This window comes from Rhincodon typus, chromosome 44, assembly GCF_021869965.1.
Source record: "Rhincodon typus isolate 14 chromosome 44, sRhiTyp1.1, whole genome shotgun sequence".
Lineage (NCBI taxonomy): Eukaryota > Metazoa > Chordata > Chondrichthyes > Orectolobiformes > Rhincodontidae > Rhincodon > Rhincodon typus.
The window spans coordinates 1,355,113-1,356,273 of NC_063375.1; the positions used below are offsets into that span (position 1 = coordinate 1,355,113).

The 1,161-nt window shown below is 61.2% G+C and overlaps 1 protein-coding gene across 1 annotated transcript in view; it reads left to right on the plus strand.

Annotated features, from left to right (window-relative positions):
• The window catches only part of fbxl5 (F-box and leucine-rich repeat protein 5), a 13,471-nt gene that overhangs the window by 10,239 nt on the left and 2,071 nt on the right, over positions 1–1,161 (plus strand). Inside the window, exon 9 of the mRNA XM_048619941.1 lies at positions 209–805. Within this exon, the coding sequence (XP_048475898.1) occupies positions 209–805 (597 nt within the window). The remainder of the gene's footprint in view (positions 1–208; positions 806–1,161) is intronic.

Consider the following 1,161-nt stretch of genomic DNA (forward strand, 5'->3'; position numbering starts at 1 on the left):
CTCCAACATTTCATGTGTCCCCCCTCTCCTCTCTGTGCCCCCCACTGTCTCTGTGTGTGTCTCTCTCTCTCTCCCACCACCGCACTTCCAGTCTCTCTCTCTCTGTTCCCCCCTCTCTCTTTCTCTATGTGTCTCTCTCTCTCTCTCTCCCACCAGCCCGCTTCCACACTCTCACTCTCTTTCTCTTTCCCTGCGCCCTCGGCTCTAGGTGCTGGATGGGAAGTTACCAAGCTCTCCGCCACCTGGACCTGTCGGGTTGTGAGCGAATCACGGACGCGGCGCTGCAGCATCTTTCCCGAGCCCTGGGCGAGCTGGCGGAGGAGGAGGGTGAGGGCCCAGAGGCCTGGCGCTCTGAGTGTACCTGGGCCCCGCACGGCTGCCACTTGTGCCTGCCGGAGGAGCAGCTGGGGACCCAGGGGGATGAGGCAGGCCGGGTCTGGCTGCTGCCGGAGGAGGATCTCCTGGACATTGAGGAGGCTGGAGGCTTGAAGATCAGGAGCCAGCGAGCAGCAGGAGCACCCCATCGAGAGACATTGCCACTGCCTGGTTCCGTTGCTGCCAGGTGTATCCGAGACGCTTACTGCCCACAGGCCCGGGCACCCTGTGGACATAGCCTGTGCGCTGCTGGCACCAAGCTCAGGACTAACCGGCTGCCACAGCCTCAGTGCAACAAGATGGTACGGACTCGTGGTCCGTGGCCTGGCCCGGGCTCCGGACGCTGGAGAGACGGAGCAGAGCCCGATGCTCGCTCGCTGCGCTTCCTCAGTTTGTCTGGCTGCTTCCTGATCACCGACCACGGCCTCAGGTACCGGCTTGTTAAAATCAAAACCGAAGGAGCCGCGGATGCTGTAAATCAGGAACAGAAACAGAAGTTGCTGGAAAAGCTCAGCAGGTCTGGCAGCGTCTGTGAAGATGAGGAAGGGTCACTGAACCCGAAACGTTAACTCGTGTTTTTTTCCCTTCACAGACACTGCCAGCCCTGCTGAGCTTTTCCAGCAACTTCTGTTTTTGTTACTGACTTGCTAATTCCATAGGTACACTCTTCGTCAGATACTGCCTCACTCCCTCCATCCCTGTCACATTGCCCGCCCTCCCTCCCTCCCTCCCACCGCCCGCCCGCCCGCCCTCCCTCCCTCCCTCCGTCCCCCCCCCCCCCCCCCC